Source organism: Hipposideros armiger, unplaced genomic scaffold, assembly GCF_001890085.2.
Source record: "Hipposideros armiger isolate ML-2016 unplaced genomic scaffold, ASM189008v1 scaffold_396, whole genome shotgun sequence".
NCBI lineage: Eukaryota > Metazoa > Chordata > Mammalia > Chiroptera > Hipposideridae > Hipposideros > Hipposideros armiger.
Genome location: NW_017731746.1, coordinates 1659810 through 1676459, shown reverse-complemented (window position 1 = coordinate 1676459; position 16650 = coordinate 1659810). Strand labels below are relative to the sequence as shown.

Sequence of the window (16650 nt, the reverse complement as noted above, 5' to 3'; positions counted from 1 at the left end):
AAGGAAGGAAGGAAGGAAGGAAGGAAGGAAGGAAGGAAGGAAGGAAGGAAGGAAGGAAGGAAGGAAGAAAGGTGCTATCGGGCCATGAAAAGACATGGAGAAAATTTAACTGCATATTACTAAGTGCAGGAAGCCAATCTGAAAAGGTTGCATACTGTATGATTCTAACACTGACATTCTGGAAAAGGCAAAACTATGGCGACAGTAAAAAGATCTGTGGTTGCCAGGGGTTAGAAGGAAGGGAGGGATGGATGAACAGGCAGAGCACAGAGGATTTTCAGGGCAGCAAAACTACTCTGCATGATACTATAATGGTGGGTACGTCATTATACATTTGTCCAAACCCGAAGAATGTACAATACCAAGAGTGAACTCTAATGTAAACTGTGAACTTTGGGTGATAATGATGCGTAGGTTCATCAATTGTAGCAAATGTCTCACTCTGGTGTGAAATGTTGATAGCTGGAGACTGTGCATGTATAGGGCCAGAGGGCATATGGGAACTCTCTGTACTGTCTGCTCAATTTTGCTGTAAACCTAAAACTGCTCTAAAAAATGAAGTCTATTAAAAAAAGACTTCCAGGGCCCACCAAGTGGCTCAGCAAGTTAAGAATCAGCTTAAGAGCGTGAGCTCTGAGCAACAGGGCCGCTGGTTCAATTCCCACATGGGCCAGTGACGCTGTGCCCTAGCTGAGCTGCCGCCAAGCTGCCAACAGGTGGCAGGATGGCTCAGCTGGTGAGAATACATGCTCCTAACAAGACTGCCTGTTCAATGGTGGGCTACGCCTGCCCACAACTAAGACTGGACTAAGCACCTTGAGCTGAGCTGCCATCCAGATGGCTCAGGGGCTAGAGCCCATGCTCTTAACAAGGCTGCCAGTTCGACTCCCACTTGGGATGGTGGCTACACCCACCTGTAACAAAGATTGTAACACAGCACCTTGACCTTAGAGGCCATGAGCTGCCACGGGCAGCCTGGTGGCAACTGACACCCTCCACAACTAAGACTGAAGAACTTGGCTGGTTCCCCTCTTCAATTCCCCAACACTGTTCCTCTCTCCCAATTCCCCAATTAAAAAAAAAAACTTCCAGGTTCAGAACTTGTCTGACCTATTCAACCTTTAGAGAAAAATATAAACTTCCTAGTCATTATTCAACTGCTTAGACAGGTAAATGATTAATAACTACAGTGATCTTTTTCTGGTAAAATATGGCTCCATCACAACTGACAATCCAAATTGTCTATGAATCTCTAGTAACACATTCTTGTGACAGAGTAGTAACAGCAAAAGCTATTGGGTCAGAATTATTAAGATCAAGTCTAGCTTAGGCACTTAACATCTCTAACTCCTTGGACAAAATATTGAACCTGTCGATTTATTATTTGTAAAATGGGGTTACCTTAGAAATGGAAGTTACGTAAAACTAACATAGGAGTCCAAATAATGTCAGGAGAAAAATAAAAACATTTTGTTTTCATGAAAAAATCTTCCATATGTGAGCATCTCAACTAAGTCCAAAATGTTAATAATGTTTTGATGATATTACAGGTCATTTTACCATTCAAACTTCTATCTTCCGAATGTTCTACAATAAACATCCATTACTTATAGTCAAGAAATAAACACAATTTTATTTTTTAAGATTTTATTGGGGAATTGGGGGAGGGGAACAGCGTTGGGGAATCGGGGAAGAGGGACAGACAAGTTGCTGTCCTTTTTGCTCTACAGTCTAGTTGTGGAGGACGTCGCTTCACTGGCCCGTGTTGGTATTATCATTGCGCTCTTCCCGGGTGAGGCAGATAGGTCGCCGGCTACTGGACAGCCACTCACGGCTGCTCTTGGCAGCTCACGCTGGCTGCCAGCCACTCACGGTAGCTTATGTCAGCCCACTGCAGCAGGGACTGCAGCCTATGCCGTCGCTGGCAACTCATGGCAGCCCAGCTCCAGGTCGAGCTGTTGTTCATCATCTTAGCTGTAGAGAGCGCAGTGTCACTGGCCTGCATGTGGGATCTGAGCCGGGGCTCTGCTGCTCAGAGCTGGCGCACCAAGACAACTCCTAACCAACGTGCCACTCAGCCAACCCAATAAACACAATTTTTAAAACCACAGCACAACAACTGTAGAAAATAATATTTTATTGAAACAGTTTCTCAATTAACAATGGAGGAAAGTATAATTTGATTCAAACCTGTCCAACCAACCAGCCTCAACTGCTAGTGAAAGAACTAAAACATAAAGGACAAGTTGGGACCCTTAGTTCTCATTTCTGCCAATGTGGCAAAAAAAAAAAAAAAAAGGAAAAAAGGAAAAAAAGACACAACCAGGTTTCCCTTTGCCCTGGGAACTGGGGTGGCAGCCCTGGCTTCTGTTACAGGCAGAATTCTGAAGCATAGGCTCCCCAACATCAGCATGGTGGGCAAAGGGCCCCCATCCTAGCAGAGCAATACAGAAAAGAAAGCCAGCCTCTTCCTTCACCCACAAAGCCTGCCTCAAAGAGAGCAAGGTGGCATTTTTACATTCACACCATGTTTTCTCCTTCCCCCAGAGTCTTAGGATAGGGGTTCACAGTAGAAAGCACATTTTGGTCAGCCCAGGGGGTGAGGGAAAGGCTATGTCTGGGAGGGCAGAACAGCAGGAAAGAAAGGGGGACAGGTAGTCAAAGGGACATAAAGTACCAGGCTACTGGGAAGATGCAGATTTTGACAGTGCTTGCAGGATGCTGGCATGCCATGCCAGTCACTCCACATGGCATTTCTGGGCCCAAGAGTCCACAGGTGGGAGCTACATGGTTTTCACAGTTGACTCTCTGGAGAGGTGGCTGGGTTCCCTTCTTCACCTTCTTTGTCTACTCTGGCCACTAGGAGTCATATGTGCAGGTGGGAATTGACCTAGATTTACTTCAGCCAGTCCAGATGTAAGGGTGTTGGGCAAGAGACAGCCTGATTTGCAACAGGAAGCCAAAGAAACCCACAGGGAGAGGATCAATGGGGATGGAGGTTTTTTAGAGAAAAAGAAGAACTTGGAGGAGAAAAGAGCATAGACAGGCATTCAGAAACCAAACCTGGTAACTAAGCCTCTATAGACACTGGCCCTTGTATGACACTGACTTCGTGGTAGAAGACGAAAGAAGTGAGGATGACTGGAGAAGACCAGAGACTCTAATGATCCAGGACATCCTTCCCACTGCCAGGTCTGCCAACCACTGCCAGGCATTCTCTCACCTACCCACAGGCAAGGAATTAAGACATAATAGTGATTTTTCCCAAATTTGGGCCTGGATAGGTAGGGAACTAGAGGGTGGGATTGGGGAATAGAACAATTTCAGTTTTAACCACAAAACTACTCTGGAAGGACTGATGAGCTGTCCCTTCCTTCCCCTTCTATACACCTCCAATCACAGGTGAGAGAAAAGGAACTTAAGCCTCTGAGGGCAGGGCCAACCCCTCCCTCCAACCCTCGATATTTAATAAATAGAGGTGGTAGGAGAAGGGGGTGAGGATGAATGGGGAACTGGAAGGCAAGGGTTATAGTTCATCATTCTTCAAAGTTCGCTTCTGTCCTGTTGGCTGCTCCTTCTGTTCAGATTCTGTTGGGAGTTAGGGAGACAAAGAAATGATAGCAGGTGAAATGGAGGTAACTGGTCCCAGCCTGCGCAGATACTGTCCCCAGAAACCACCAAGTTTCCTGGCATAATCCCAGCTCTATCCTCACCTGCTCCGGGACTTTCGCCGGGACTTTCTAACTCCAGAGGTTCAGCATCTGCAGGTTCAGATCCTGCTTTTAGGAAGGAATAGTTTAGTGTCTGCAGAAGGAGGAGGGGTTGGCAAACTTTTTCTATAAAGAGCCAGATAGTAAATATTTCAGAATTTGTGGGCCACACTTAGTCTCTCTGCATATTCTTGTTTTTTTAATAACCTAAAAATGTATAGATCATTCGTAGCTAGCTCATGGGCTGTTCAGAAATAGACCGTGCTTGCCAGTTTGCCAACCCCTAGGCTAAGCAACGTCCATATTTGCAGGTTCCCCAACTCACGAGTCGCCTTCACAGGTTCTGAAAGGGGCTTTGCATCTTCAGTCTGGCCTGGAGGAAAACCAGGAGTAAAATGTAGTCCCAGGAGGGAAAGGAGACTTTCTTCCTGCCCAGTAGCACCTGGAGCCTGGCACTTTGCCCTCACCTGGTGGATGGATGACTTTCTCTTCATGGTCACTGGCACTGGCATTGAGTGGAGTTTCTGCTCGGGTCCCATTCTTGTCCTTGGGCCGGGGCCGCGGCTTGGTAAACTTGGCCTTATTGAGCAGATACTGCACCTCGCGGTCCAGGGCCATCATCTTGGCCTCAATGTCTTTTGAGAGCAACACAGGCTTCTCTGTGGCGGGAAGCTTGGCTTGCTCAGCCATCGTTGTATTCTTCCAGGCCTGTGGGTGAGGGCAGCACAGGCTCAGAGCTAATCATGGAGATAGCAGACATTTCTGTTCCAGATGAAATACACCCCCAACCAGCCTCAGGCTCTTCAATCAGACCTCAAAACACTCTGCCACCTCTGGCCACCAGGCCCACAGGGGTAAGCGGCCTCCTCAGAAAGGCATTTGAGGCTCTCCACAAGGAAATCTCAAACTACATGTTTCTGGCTTTTATTCTATTATTTTGGACTAACTACAGTTGAACCTCCTGATTATTCCCTTCTTGTCTCTTTACTTCTGAGTTCTGGTTCAAAAAACAGTTTCTGCTTCACAGGACAAATCATTCTCTCCTATCCAAACCCTGGCCCACTTTCTGAGTCCAGCTCAAACCCCAGCTCCTCAAAACAGTTTTCTCTAATCTCACAGGGATGGGCTCTGTTGCTCCTCCAGTCTGACCACTCATGGCTCTGATCCTTGTTTGGGGCTAATCAGAGATGGTCTCAAATGCAAACATCTTTTTTTGCCTTCCCAATTAGCTGCTGAGCCAAGAGGCAGAGGCTGCTGAGTCTCCACTCCTCTGTATCTCCTATGCTGCCTAGAATGGCACACCTTGCCAGTTGAGTATCCAGTTAAGTATTTACACAGGGGTTACCCAGGTCTCATTGATGATTTTCTCTAACGTTGTCATCTCCACCTCGGTGAAGATCTGGTCCATCTCTGGGATAAGCCGGGCCCCCCTGGAAGCCAGAGGGGAGACAATCAGCCCAGAAGGAAGTGGGGACTGGGGTGTGGGTGTGGGGAATGGGAAGCAGATGGAATTGAGAAGCGTTGGGCTTGGCAGGACTGAATTAGGAAGAAAGGACAAAGAGGTTGCTCACTTGAGAAACATGCTGGAATGGTTGAGGAGATTATCAAGGGCAGACAGCCGTTCAGGCCACTTCTTACGCTCTTCCACTCGAAAAAACAATGCTTGGCACAGCTTCCTCAGCTCAGCCAACTTCTCCTTCAACAGCTAATGAATGTGGAGTGGGAGTGGGTAGAGGGGTTGAAAGGATAACAGGATAGCCCTGGAGCCAGTCCTCTAGCCTTCTTTATAGCCTTATACCCCAAAACTCTTCTGACCCTGGCAGGAGAGAGCTCCCATCCCACCCGCCATGTCCTGGGAGGCCCCTCACCACTGTGGTGGCCCCAAAGCCTTCATCCTCCAGCCAGGTGGAAGCAGCACTGAGTCTCCCAGAGATCTCTTCACGCTGTTCCTCGGTGGACACTTCCTGGTACTCGGGCTGGTAGAGCTTGTCCTAGGGAGGTGCACACAGGTGCAAACATGCAGTGAGCTCCTGAGGGCAAGGCTCGCAGAGCCAGAGCCTCCCCAGAAACAGATCCCGGGGCAAGTGTGCCTCCCAGCCTACTAACCTGGGTCTCAAAGATGAAAGCTTCCAAGCTGTTGGCAGCTTTCTCCCGCTCCTGCTTCTCTAGGTCTCGGACTGTCAAATCCTGAAGTCTGTGGGACACAAGGAGAGACAGGCATGAGGGAGAGGGCATGTTGAACTCGGGCCCTGGTCAGAGCTCTCCCTCCCAGATACACCACTGCACATACCCTGCCCATCACACACACACACACACACACACACACACACACACACACACACTCGCAGTCTTTACTTACTTCTGTGCTGAACGGGCCAGTTCATCCTCGGACAAGTCAGGTAGGTCCAGAACAACCAGCTCCACCCCAATCTCCTCTACCATTCTCTGCTTCCGGGCCGGCTTCTGCTTCTTTTCTTCCTCTGGGGCTGGAGGGATACCCTCAGACCCTGCCTCCCCCTTCTCACTTGGCTTCTGTAGGAGAAAAAGATAAGGACATCAGGAAAAGCTTAGGCCCTTCTGTTCTCCACAGGCAGGGCTCAAGGAGATGAGAAACAAAATAGGCATCTGGGGCCAGCCTGGCCTGACTGTGCCTGCAGCTTACCTGGGCCTCAGACTTTTCACCATTTTCTTTGTCTGTGGCCTTTTCTCTCTCAGGGGCTGCATCTCCCTTAGGCTCAAGGGGTGGGGGCTGAGAGGTGTCCTCCACTGGGGCTTCAGTTTCCTCCTTGAGCTCCGCTTGCTCTCCAGGCTCATCCTTGCTCCCCTCAGCAGGGCTTTCTTCTTCCTCCTGGGACACAACCACAAACAAACCAAAGAGGACAGTCAGGACCTATGGAGCAGAACCAGCTCAGCAATGCCAGGTCCCCCAGCTCTGCTTTAAAGGATTCACAGCATTGGGATAGACAGAGTACAACTGTATGGAAATAAGCAGTGGGCTGTTTGGACTGCAACAATCTAGTTAGACAAAAGAGAAGGATCTGGAGATAAGGGGAAATGGGCCTTGGATCTCAAGCACAGGGACAGCTCAGAGTGCAGAGGAGGGTTTTATGATTACTCGGCATGGGCAGAGAAAAAGGGGAGATCTATTAAATCCTAGGCAGCCCACCCCAACTCCCTGCCCCCACACACCATCTTTCATGCTTTCCTGGCTCCATCCTGGCCTTACCTGGACGGTGTCAGTACCATTCTCTTTAGTATCTGATGTGGTGCCACCTCCAAAAAGGCTGGAGATGGTGTTGCCAAGTTCTAGGGGGAAGAAAGCCCAGACTCAAAGGGAATCACAGCAGTGACTCTATCTCCTAACCCATGGGCAAGGCCTCCCCAAAACGCACACAAGTATATTCTCTTTCTCTCTCACACGCACGCGCATCTTACTGGTCAGAGTTGATTCTTCTTCGGGGCTGCCCTCCACCAGTGTCTCAAACACAGACTCCACCTGAAAACAGGGGTTCAAGATGAAGAAATGTACATGAACTCACCTTTTCCATAAACCTTCAGCCATGGTGGGGGTCCACTTATGCACATCCATGATTCCTAGCTGTGCTGGCCAATTCTCTCGCCTGCCTTCTTCTAAAGGCTCTTGGATCAAGTCACTCCCCTCACTTTGATCATGACCCCTCTTAGGACAGGATCACAGCTTCTACTTTGCCCCAGAGCACTGCACTTCTCCACTCAACAAAATGGGCTATTATTTTCCACAGTATGTTCTAAAAATTATTAACCCTCAGAATTGTTCTTTGTAACTGGGTTTCTCAGCCATTGTATAGATCCTGAAATTTATGATGTTCATAGGCATTTACAGCCTACAAGAAAGCCCACAACCAGATCCCTGGTTAGCTTCACTTAGAGCCAAGATATATCCAACCCCCAAACCCTTTTCATTTCTCATGTTCTAATATCATGTGGAACTGCTCTGGGAAAAGCTGGTGGGGCCTGGGCCCTTGCCCAGTACACAGGGTCTCCCTCTGTGCTTACCCTGTCTAGGCTGAGCACACCACTCTCATCCAGGTTGAAGTGAGCCTTGATGCCCTTGGACTCGTAGTCGGGATACTTCTTGAAGCTCTCACCCACACCTTTTAGTTTCACTGTGGTCAGATTCTGGGAGCCAAATACCCTGGTTGGGAGGAGAGAGCAGTTCAGGGGAACCCACCCAGTTTGCCTCCAGCTCTACACAGCCTCCTGGCATGAGATACTGGGGACACACTCAGGAGGGGAGCACCCTCCAGAGAAGACACTCAACGCAACCCCAACCCCACAGCCTGCTTTCTCTGTGGCCCCACCCACCAGGATCACCTGTTCAATCTTATTCTGTAGAGGGAAAAAGAATGTGAGATGGGACAGCACACAGTTGACCCTCCTCCTCATTAGCCATGTAGGCCCCAAATTATCCCTCCCTGGAGCTCCCATCCTGCCCCACCCCATTCCCTCACCGAAGATCCTCAGGCCCCAGGAAGCTGAGGTCACCATAATTGATGTGGAAGTTGAAATCATGGCTGTAGCGGTTAAAGGTGATGACTTTACGTTGAGGGTAGGGCCCCATCCGGGAGAATAGAACACGCTTATTGTGCTTCAGGCTATGAACCCCAGGTTCTTCCTCCACCTCCCTTGTGAACTCCACCTACACAGCAGGCAGAGGAGGCACACTGGAGAACCAAAGCAGGTTCTGGGGTAAGGGTGGGTGGGAAATATCAATTGGCAGAAAAACAAAGGGACAAGCTAGAGCAGACAAAAGGGGAGATATCACACTTGGAGAGGTAAAGGGAGCTTGTCACCTTATCAGACAAACTCACCAGGATGGGGTAGATCACTGCATCTCGGACTACAAACGGCTTCACCTTGAAGGCTTTACTGAGCGCAGCTGCCTGGTACACAGCCCCCATAGCGGCTGCTTCATCTGCGTTGATGTTCTTTCCCAGCTCCTCCCTGTCAAAGTCCCAGGCTTCAGCACCATCTATTCTGTAGCTCCCAGCCTGACCTCCCTCCCCTAAGCCCTCCAGGTGCTCAGGCCTCGAGTCCTAGCCCCCATACTCACTTGCCCACAGCCTTCAGTAGTACCTCCTGAACTCTGGGGACCCGAGTGGCCCCACCCACCAGGATCACCTGTTCAATCTCATCCTGCAGAAGGAGAAAGAATGTGAGATGGAACTGCACATAGTTGACCCTCTTCCTTAGCACAGACTCTTCCCTTACGTTCCTGCTCCCTTCTCCCGTCATCTAATCAAATTCTATCCTACTTGTTTCCTACCCCAAGCCCACCTGCGACTGACTACCCCCTCACCAAATTCATTTCAGCACTCTGGAGGGCCTGCTGCACAGGCCCAGGCACCCGCTCAAATAAGTCTGTACACAATTCTTCGAACTCCACTCGGGTCACTTTTGCCTTGAAGTCCACATCGTCCATGAGGCCCTCAATCTGGGGGAGGATGAAAAGCGTCAGAATTCTCGCCCAGATCCAGCTTTCTGAGTGGGCAGCCAGAAACCAAGGGAACAGGACTTTAGGAGGATGGCAGGAGGCATGGGAAGAAGGGATGGGCCACGCCAGGCACAAGTAACCTAGCTCAGGATAGTGAGGTCCTCTACCCTCTTGTGGGGAACACTGCCCTCAACCAGCCATGTGTGGACACCTGTGCCATGTGGTCAGCGTTGGCACTCAGGACAGTTTTGAGTCGATTAGCCTCACGTAGCAGCTTAGCCATGGCACGGGGGTTCTCCCGCACGTCCTTTGCTCTCTGGCCCTTGCGCTGCTCATTGAAAAGCCCAGCCAGATGCTCACGCAGCCGGAGCTCCATCTCTAGGCCCCCAAGGGTGCGGTCAAACCTGTTCAGAAAGGGAACAGGGACAAGAGTGAAGAACACATGGAGTCTCTTCATCTGTACAGGAACCTGACTCTCATCCTATATGGCAACACCTCACAGGGACAATTCACTCATCCATTCATTCAACTGTAATTACTAGACATCAATGTATATTTCTTATGATGACATAAGAGGATGCAATTATGAGAAGAAAAAAGACAGGATTCCTGCTCTCAAGGAATTTACAATCTAGCAAAGAATCATATAAATGTAAATTTTTAACCACCCCACGTTATAAAGGAGAGGCAGACAATGCTATTAGAACCCATACGTGTGGGAAATGGGAAAGTTCCGCTACTGAAGAGATGTCATGGAATGTTTTGTGAAGAAGAGATGCTTGAGCTGAAACCTGAAGGATGAGTTTAAGTTAACCAGTTGAAGAGATAAGAACATTCTAGACAGAGGGAACAGTATGCATCAAGACCCTGAGGTGAGAGAGAGTACGGTACATTCCAAAAGAGGACAGGTAAAGCTCAAAGAACAAGAGGTTCAGGGTTAGAGACAAGCACACAGGCAAAGCTTTATAGGCCAAAGTAAAGGTCTGGAGCCACTGAAGGGTTTTTAAAGAAATGGATTATAATCAGGTTGGCATTTTGAAAGGAACCCCCTGGCTGCAATGTGGAGAAAGAACTGGAAAGAGCCCACATTGGAAGCAAATCTTTGGAATTCTGCAAGTAAGAGGCAATGGTAGCTTGAACTAGAGTGGTAGTGGTAGAGATGAATGGAAAAGAATGAGTTCAAGAAATAAAACAATGTCAGTGATGTTACTTAAGTAAACAGGAAGTGACAAGAGAATGATAAAAAGATTGAATCTGACATCCTATATATGGCTGATAGCCTGGTGGATTTTCTTAGAAGAAATTCAGTAAGTGCCCTGCCTTTCAATCTGTTCTTCCCCATCTCCATCTTCCCCTTGTTCTTTGGGAGAGGGACCCCACAATCATTGATGCTTTAACCAGGAGAGCGCTCCTGCAGGGAGCAGGAAAGTGAGGCAGTTGCTCCTCCAAGAAAATACCCGACCTGAGGGTCTCTCAGCAAGCAGCCCTCTTCCCAGTACCCACTTACCCCACTCCTCGGATTTGTAGCTGTGGCTGCACCCCTGCCTCCTTCGTTTTCACTGTCTGATAGGTCACGATGGTGCACACAGTGCTGCCTGAGCCCATGTCATAGAACATAATATTCTGTAGAGACATCAAGGCAACTGTTACAGGAACCTTATCCAACTCCAGGGTGCCTGCCTGCTTTCAAGGGATTACACCAACTCTCAAATGAAAGCCCAGCACCTCCAATGGGGCTGAAAGGAGGCTGTCTATGCCAACGAGATGCAAAACAAACCAAGTGGCCTCCATCCTCAGAACAAGCCACCCTACAAGTCTAGTCAGGAGTTCCTCCCTGGCTTACCTGAGCAGTGGTATTGATATCTTTTCGGCGGAAGACACCATAGCTGAGGGCAGTGGCAGTGTTGTCATTGATGAGCTGCAGCACTTTGAGGCCAGCCATACGAGCTGCCTGCAGCACAGCTCGGCGCTCAGCCTGATTGAAGAAGGCTGGCACAGTGATCACTGCATCCTTGATAGGCTGCTCTACAGAGGACAACAGCACAGGGTTCCCACCAGCGCCATACCTTAGACAGTCTTGGCACTACTAACATTTTGGGCCAGATAATTCTTTGTTGCGGGGGCTCTCCTGTGCCTTGTAGGATGTTTGGAAGCATCCCTAGCCTTTATTCAATAAATGCCGGTAGCAACTCCCCAGTTGTAACAACCAAAAATGTTTTCAGACACTGCCAGATGTTCCCTGGGAAGCAAAATTGCCCCCATTTCAGACCCCAGGGAACGTGGCCCCCACTGGCCCCCACCTTGTCTGCTCACCTGCAAAATCTTCAGCCAGGGAACGGGAGTAATTGAGAACCATACCCAGTACCTCCTCAGGTGAGAACTGCAGCTGCCTGGAGTGGGGGATAGGGTGGAGTAGTTAGAGGCAAGGAAAGCAAGGCGTTAAGGCAAGGCCACTTCCCCAGCAGAGCACTCACGGGCTGATTTGGAAGTATGCAGTCTGTCTCTGTGGGTCGAAGCCTAACTCATGCTCTGGGAAACGGACTCTGTAAAGGGCCACATGGGGGTTATCCTCCTGCTTCCCCAAAAGCTGCTGGAAGTAACGTAGCGTAGCCTTTGGATTCTTGATGGCCTGAGAAGAGAGAAAAAAGAAATAGTATTAGGCTCCCAAGCCCACCATCACCTACTTCTTACATCAGAGATTGATAAGGGAACAGACTCAGGGGTCTGTCACCTCCTCTATGCTCAGCGCTTCTGGGAAGGGGGTGGGCTTCTCGCTCACCATGCTTGCTGCACTGTCTCCAAAGAATCTTTCATTTTCTTTCAGGGTCACAGTCACTGGGGTTTTCCGTCGGGATTCCCTGAGGACAAGAGACATTGGGCCCAGGTGCCTAAGGCAGAGTGTGGACCTAGGAGGCTCAACACCACACAATCACCCAGACACCAAATTCCAATGTGGGCACTTCAAAGAACACACAGTAGCTTGGAACCAAGACTCCCTCTTTCCCCATTCCTGGTACTGGGGTTGCCCTCACTTGTTCAACACAATTTCCATGGGCACTCCAGGTTTGACGATGGCCACCTTCATGGACTCGCTGCCCAGGTCCACAGACATCACTGCCAGCGTGTCTGAAGGGGAAATAGATTTATCAATTAGCCCCTCTTCCCCCAACTTCCTGAAGCTCCTCTAATCAGAGAACACTGTTTTCCATGGAGAAGGTAAGATAGCAAAAAACATAAAGAAAATGCCTTCGTCCAGCTACTCAAGAGCCTCATTTCTCCTTCCCACCATGTATTATTCATCATTCACTCGTTTATTCCTCCTTTCATCCCTCTGCTGGGGTACATACCACTCAGTGCCAACAGGTCTGCCAAGAGCACAGCCATCAAGGCCCAACAGGCTAGCCTCCTAGGTCTCTGCCTCCTGACAGTGGCTGCCATTGTGCCCCTGGGGAGGGGAAAAACACTTGTAACAGGATGCCCTGAGTGAAAGACACAGAACCTCATACCAGAACAGGGAAGCTTTAAGATTCATACCTATTCCATTTTCACTCAAGGCAGAGCATCCTAGATCCCTTCCCCTCCCTCCCGACAAGGGCCTAGTACACAGATGTCCCCACACAAAGGCCCAGGTAAAATAGCATGGGTCCTGAGCTCCATCCACCACATCCCTAAACTGGGAAAATAACAGAACAGGAGGAGGGGACCAAGACCTTCCTACTTGCATTGGCAGTAAATGGCACACCCTAGCACTGGTCCTGCTGTCGGACATCTGGGTGCGGCCAGGGATCCTCGCCCAAGGCTCAACTACCTCCCCACACCTGGAGCTCCCCCGCCGGCGCGAAATGCCAGGCAGGGCCTGGACGGGAACTAAGAGGTGATCACGTCGGGGGAAGCTGGGATGGAAAAAGGGCCCGTCTCCTCCTAGAAATCCCTTTGGGTTGTCCTTCCGCCGCCCTCTCCATCCCACCTCCCGGCCCCTCTGCCTAACTAGACGCTGTGGCCAGAACGTAAGATTCTCTCCCGGTAAGTACCGAGTGACCGGAGTTCACCTAAGCCTCGCCTGACGAAGGCGACGGCTCCCACTCCCGGAAACGAGTCCCGGCCCATCCCTATGGCGTGGGGGCGCCCCAGGACCGGCTGTGGAACCGAGAGCCCGGGTGTTCGTGCGGCCCTCTCTCATTACCGACCCGCCCCCAGAGCTAGCACGTTGCCTCCTTTAGAAGGGGTGGCCGGCCCCCCCTCGCCGTCTCCACTCTCTCTACCTCTTGCCTCCGCTCCCGTGGCCCCAGCTCTGGGACAAACGCAGCAGCGGACGTAACCACGAAGCCGACAGCGCGCCCCACCAGCCGGCGCCCTTCACAACTCCCCTCGGTTTGCAAACTGTTACATTAGCCACCAACCTCTCAGAAGCTTCTCGCGCACCAGCCGGCCCCGGACGCGGCGCCCTCTCATTGGAGCCTCCGCCGTCCGGCCTTGCGCCGCGCGCACGGCCCCGCCCCCCCAACGCCCCGACGCGCGCTTTCATTGGACCACGTCCTAGGCCCGCCCCTTCACCGTCCCCGACTACTCCCCCTCCCGGGTCTCCGGCTGCGGCTGAGGGGCCTGTCCACCAGTTGAGGGGAAACCGCTGGCAGGGCCAGGGGATTGGGCCACGTCACCCGGCCAAGCGCCCGTTCCGGTGTGCTCGTGGTACCTCTCTGGCGTCGGTGCTGGATGCCTGACTGCCGGGCTCGGTAATGAGGGATGCCTGGAGCGAGTGGAGGCCTTCTTCGCGTCGCATTAGGGAGCACCTGCCGAGGAATGGGAGTGACCGGAATCCGTTTCGCAGCCATGCCGAAGAGGCGTTAGTTTGCTGGTTGGTAATGAACTGTCCTGGGCTTTGGATCGAGATCAGAGGATGGCTGCAGTTCAAGCTTAGTCCACCCCAGCCCCCCTTTGTTTTACCGAGGAAAATAAAGCCACCAAAAGAGATATTCGCTGATGGGTCGGAGGTAGCACTTGTATTGGCAGAATTTGGCCTGGATTCCTACTCTAAACCCCATTTGTATGAGAAAGAATATTCTAAACTGCAAAGCGCTACATACAAAAGACACTTTTATTAGTGAGGCAGTAATTGGTTGAGGATATATGCACCATCTCACGTTTCTGTTCCATTAAATCTTGTACATTAAAGCACGTTGGGCAGATATTTGGCACTCCTTACTCCCTTGTCTGTACCTTAACAGCCCAACCGAAATATGCACAGTCCTTAGCGAGTGCATTTTTTTTCTTTTTTTCCAGCTTTATTGAGATAAGCGTGATTCTTTCTTATTTTTTTTAAACTTTATTGGGGAACAGCCATGGTCATTGGTTACACATTATTTTCATGCTACAATGGCATAGTTGACTCTCTCAGGGAAGTCCGCAACTCACAGTGGCCCGCCCATGCGGTGATTCAACTGGCAACCGTAGTGCTATCAGCACTACGCTCCAACCAACTGAGCAAACTGGTCACCCTCGCTTTTCTTAAATGTGGAAATGAGTCTCTTTACTCTCTTACACTCTTGTGCCTGTCTTCCTTCACAGAAGGCACTCTTGAAGACCCTGGCTGTGACGGCCAGGGCTTGTTTAAGGAACTCTTCTGTTCCTTGCCCTACATTTTTCATGATGCTTAGGGAGAGAGAGTAGTCGGGTGTCTATGCTTAGAAGAGAAACCTACTGGTAGTACAAGGGAGAGGTCTATTTTTCTCCCCTTCAAGAATAGGTCAGTCTTCAGGTAATAGAGAAATTGGTAGAAATAAAGAGGAATTCTCTTATAATTTTAACATAGTTTAATTGCACAAATAATACACAAATGTAATCTTGAAAAAAATTAAAATATTCTAGATAAAGCTAAATCCCTTTGATACCATATGCAACCTCACTCTCTCCTCAGGAGGTATGTATCTGTTATCAGTGTAGTGTGTAAACTTTCTAGCCTTTTCCCCTGCTTTTACATACATATATATCTCTTGAAACGTAGTTTTTTTGTTTGGTTTTTTAAAGATTTTATTGGGGAATTGGGGGAGGGGAACAGACAACTTGTTGTCCTTTTGTTCTTCACTCTAGTTGTGGAGGACGTTGCTTCACTGGCCCATGTTGGTATTATCATTGCGCTCTTCCCGGGTGAGGCAGATCTGTTGCTGGTCTCTGGACGGCCATTCACAGCGGCTCTTGGCAGCTCACACCAGCTACTAGCTGCTCACACCGGCTGCCGGCTGCTCACGCTGGCTGCCGGCCACACACAGTAGCTTATGGCAGCCCACTGCAGCTTCATTGCAGCCTATACCACCCCGGCAGCAACTCACGGCAGCCCAGCTCCAGGTCGAGCTGTCGTTCACCATCTTAGCTGTAGAGGGCAGTGTCATTGGCCTTCATGTGGGATCCAAACCGGGGCCCTGAGCTGGTGTCCCAAGCCAGCTCTTAACCAACGTGCCACTTGAAACATGTAGTTACTGTCTATTGATAAATGATAAAATGTTATACAATTAGATTGTTTGCAGTGTGCTCTTTTTGTGGTAACTAATAAATCATGGAGCATTTTCCATATCTGTAAAGATTCACCTCATTGTTCTTTACTGCTGTAGAACATTTTATATCATGGGGGTTGTTTAGCTATAATGATGGACATTCAAATAGAAGTTGTTATTTTAGTTCCATAGAGAAGGATTTTGTTTCTCAATAATTGACTGTACTTTGGGCCAACTATCCTGTAGAGTGGATTCTTTCCATCCATTTCAAACAGAGTATGCATTTTAACATTTGTTGGACCTCTGTCATATGGAAGCACTGTGTAGGTGCTGGGATTCCAACGGTGAGGACAACCTTGTCTTTCCTTTGGACAAGTCAGTCTGTTGGGAAACAAATACTGTATGTTCATGGTTTCATGCACTTATTAAAAACCTGTTGAATGGCTGCAAATTGAGAGACTAAGGAAGTTAGTCTCCCGTGCTCCTAAGTGAGCTCTCACCTTAGAATAACCTTGATGGGAGCACAGTTTTGCTACAGCTACTGTTTTTTACCTGCGTATCTGTGCCCCTGGGACTTGCAGCAGGTGCAAGTACTCTGGGGAGTCACCTGGTTTGTTCTCTGACCAAAGCAGAGAATAGTGTTTCACAAGAACAAATTGTAAAACAATGGGAAAACTTTAATGTAAAACACCTGACGTCGATTGACCAAGGCAGCTGAATCCACTAGTTGTTGTCCAGAATAACCTGTTAATAACATTTGAGGATTACATCCCTTTCCCCCACACTGTGCAGAAATTCAAGGGAAGAAAGTTGCCATCTTGTAGGACATGTGGCAGAAGATTAAAATGAACTCATTAGCAAGGGCATATGCATACATTAACCATGCATCTTATTTCATGGGCTAAGGGCAGTTTTGATCAAGGCATACATCCTGGAGAATTATAAAAATTAGTAGTTACCCAGCAACCATTCTTAGATT

At 49.4% G+C, this 16650-nt stretch overlaps 1 protein-coding gene across 2 annotated transcripts; it reads right to left on the bottom strand.

Annotated features, from left to right (window-relative positions):
• Positions 1 to 2115: 2115 nt before the first annotated feature.
• On the bottom strand, positions 2116 to 13665 carry HYOU1 (hypoxia up-regulated 1). Of its 2 annotated transcripts, none has more exons than XM_019663637.1 (26): positions 13584 to 13665; positions 12531 to 12628; positions 12216 to 12309; positions 11963 to 12041; positions 11658 to 11812; positions 11497 to 11573; positions 11027 to 11208; positions 10691 to 10806; positions 9395 to 9587; positions 9049 to 9183; positions 8803 to 8885; positions 8561 to 8693; positions 8201 to 8388; positions 7746 to 7884; positions 7146 to 7206; positions 6937 to 7016; positions 6373 to 6558; positions 6070 to 6242; positions 5817 to 5904; positions 5579 to 5701; positions 5282 to 5415; positions 5056 to 5140; positions 4178 to 4418; positions 4036 to 4083; positions 3714 to 3776; positions 2116 to 3588 (listed from the first exon to the last, which is right to left on the bottom strand). In XM_019663637.1, exons 2-26 carry the CDS (start codon positions 12619 to 12621, stop codon positions 3527 to 3529), a joined length of 3009 nt encoding a protein of 1002 aa, XP_019519182.1. In that variant the 5' UTR covers positions 12622 to 12628; positions 13584 to 13665; the 3' UTR covers positions 2116 to 3526. The 2 variants fall into 2 exon arrangements, with proteins under 2 accessions (XP_019519182.1, XP_019519181.1); XM_019663636.1 differs by lacking the exon at positions 13584 to 13665 and adding an exon at positions 13446 to 13577.
• Between the last annotated feature and the right edge of the window lie 2985 nt (positions 13666 to 16650).